At 38.8% G+C, this 2,624-nt stretch overlaps 1 protein-coding gene across 1 annotated transcript in view; it reads left to right on the forward strand.

Annotated features, from left to right (window-relative positions):
• LOC109482177 (brain tumor protein-like) overlaps positions 1-2,624 on the forward strand; it is a gene marked incomplete at its 3' end in the record, with an annotated part of 8,232 nt that overhangs the window by 2,858 nt on the left and 2,750 nt on the right. Inside the window, exon 3 of the mRNA XM_019784874.1 lies at positions 1,027-1,140. Within this exon, the coding sequence (XP_019640433.1) occupies positions 1,027-1,140 (114 nt within the window). The remainder of the gene's footprint in view (positions 1-1,026; positions 1,141-2,624) is intronic.

Below are 2,624 nucleotides of genomic sequence, written 5' to 3' on the forward strand. Positions count from 1 at the left end.
GGGATTTCTAAACACAAAAGGTCCTATTACGGGGACATAACGACCTCCACGACTCTCATCTTTGAACTCAATCTTGGAGACTACCACAGTAACATGCCTATCAAATTTCATTAACTTCCATCCACACATACAAAAGTTATCCTGCTCACAAGAAAAATTAACAAAATGCCCCCTGTAGTCACAACGAAAACCCCACGAAGCTCAGTAACGAACTTAACCTTGGTCCCGACAATAGTAAGCACCACACAAAGAATTATGATCAACATTTTACAAATACTTGAGTTATCTTGCTAACAAGCCACAAACACAAAAGGTGCACTAACGTGACGCACGGACCCCCCACGAAGCCGAAACTTGTACTTGACTTCGGCCTCAACAGCGGTAATCTGCCTGCCAAAAATCATGGACGTCGAATCATGCCTTCCAGAGTTATATTGCAAAATCCGCAGTTCCCCACACTCCGGCGAGACAATTTCATAGTCCTTCTGACGAAGACAATAACCTGTATATAACTGAGCGAGATGCCCCAGAGAGGGCTTTGCTCAGTACTTATAGAATAGAATACCTGTTCTAATGATATGGTCCGCCATCTTGGATTTTGGCCAATGACGTCATCAAATTAGCATAAATTATGCATATTTAATGATAAAATTTACATAAAATTACAGTTATTAATATTAGAAACCATGAGTAACTTGACATAAAACCCATAAAATTCTATTGTTAAAACAAAAATTACTAAATTTAGCAAAAAATGCCTGTCAGAAACCCGTTGCCATGGCAGCACAAAAAATCATTATCTTATTCTAATGATAGAAACTTGTTGCCAACAATATTTTAGGAAAAGTCACCAAGTTTGGTCTTTCTAGCCCTAGCCGTTCAGATGCTATGTGACATCAAAGTTGGCGCGGGCATTTTTAGCCCCCCCCCCCCCGGTGTAGATAGGGTTAAGTTAAAAGGTACTTCGAGTCAAAAGTAGCACTGCTGAACATTGGGGAACTTCTGTCCTTATAATGTTGATTGCAGAGTCTGTTGCCGGTAAGACGGATGGTCTACTTCGGAACCCCATGTACATCGGGAACGTGTTACACCAAAACCCCATGTACGCTCCAAATGCTGCACAGCCAAGAGCAGATGGAGGTAAGATGCCACAAATTTACCAAAGTTACCACATTGTTACCCTATGTTGCATTAACAAAATTTATCTCATCAGTATAATTCACTTGCTTTAACACAAATACAAGCTTCTAGTCCGAACTAATATAACACAGCTACATAACTACCTTTGTTATCTCCGGCAACATGGTGCTTATTGGTAGCTTTGTGAAAAGGGGATCGGAAGAAGCGTATATATATATATATATATAATANTACCACATTGTTACCCTATGTTGCATTAACAAAATTTATCTCATCAGTATAATTCACTTGCTTTAACACAAATACAAGCTTCTAGTCCGAACTAATATAACACAGCTACATAACTACCTTTGTTATCTCCGGCAACATGGTGCTTATTGGTAGCTTTGTGAAAAGGGGATCGGAAGAAGCGTATATATATATATATATATATAATGCAGATAACCATAATAGAAGTTTGAAACCACTAGTCTTAGGCCGTTCACTTTCCGTGAGGAAAATTCTAGGACTAATTCCTCTTACCGTCCATTTTTGGTCATTTCTATTGAAAATTACCAGCATAAAAATGTCCGTAGAGACAAATGGTACTATGCAGTTGCCCTTATGGTAATGTTTGAATTCAGTTTTTCTCTTTATTGCTGCTTTCCAGGTCATAGTTGTGTGGTGTCCCAATCTTGTCTGGTGGGTGTCATTACTAAAGGCTTGGTAGTGGCGACGCTAGCGGTTATAACAGCGCTTATTATCTCAATCTACGTCCCAGCGAAGCAAGACAGTTACTTGCAAACGGTACGTTTTCTTGTACGTTAAAATTCCAGTCAACATTCAAATCACCAGCAGACCTTTTACTATTCAAAGATATAGGAGACTAATATTTTGGAGACAACAATTTCTTTTTTTTTAATTTATTTATCATATTTAACGTGTTTACTTCTGTAGGTATTTATTACTGAAGACTATTTTGTTCTTTTCCATACTCAGACTTGGGTGAACCCAACTTTTGAGGTCAAAATTTCAACTGACGTAATCCAGTATATAAACTACACATCGCCTCCTCAACCAGACATCAAAGGTGATTCTTCGTTACGTTAACCTCACTTGGCTAGTTGGTCACATTAGCTTCAGTATAACATCTTTGTTAACAGTGAAACTACCAGATAGATTCAGGCATAATATCTAAGCATTGCCTTTATCAAGGTCTCTCACTGAGTATTATAAATAACCATGAATGAATACATCGTGATTTAAAACCATAACTTTCCCAGTCATATACATGACATACAAATTAATCTCCAAGCAGATCTTTCGGTGGCAAGACAGTATCCATTGGCCAGAGGAGTGTCCATTAGCTAACGTGAAAGGCTATTAACACCTAGTTGTTGCCTGATCAAAATATTCTTGCCAAGGAATTTATTGCCCTGACCACCAGGCAAGGCTCTTGCCCTCCTAGTGGGCCAGCTGGTTGAGCATTACAGGAAGTCTCTCGG

Source organism: Branchiostoma belcheri, unplaced genomic scaffold (genome assembly GCF_001625305.1).
Source record: "Branchiostoma belcheri isolate BF01 breed outbred unplaced genomic scaffold, Haploidv18h27 scaffold597, whole genome shotgun sequence".
Lineage (NCBI taxonomy): Eukaryota > Metazoa > Chordata > Leptocardii > Amphioxiformes > Branchiostomatidae > Branchiostoma > Branchiostoma belcheri.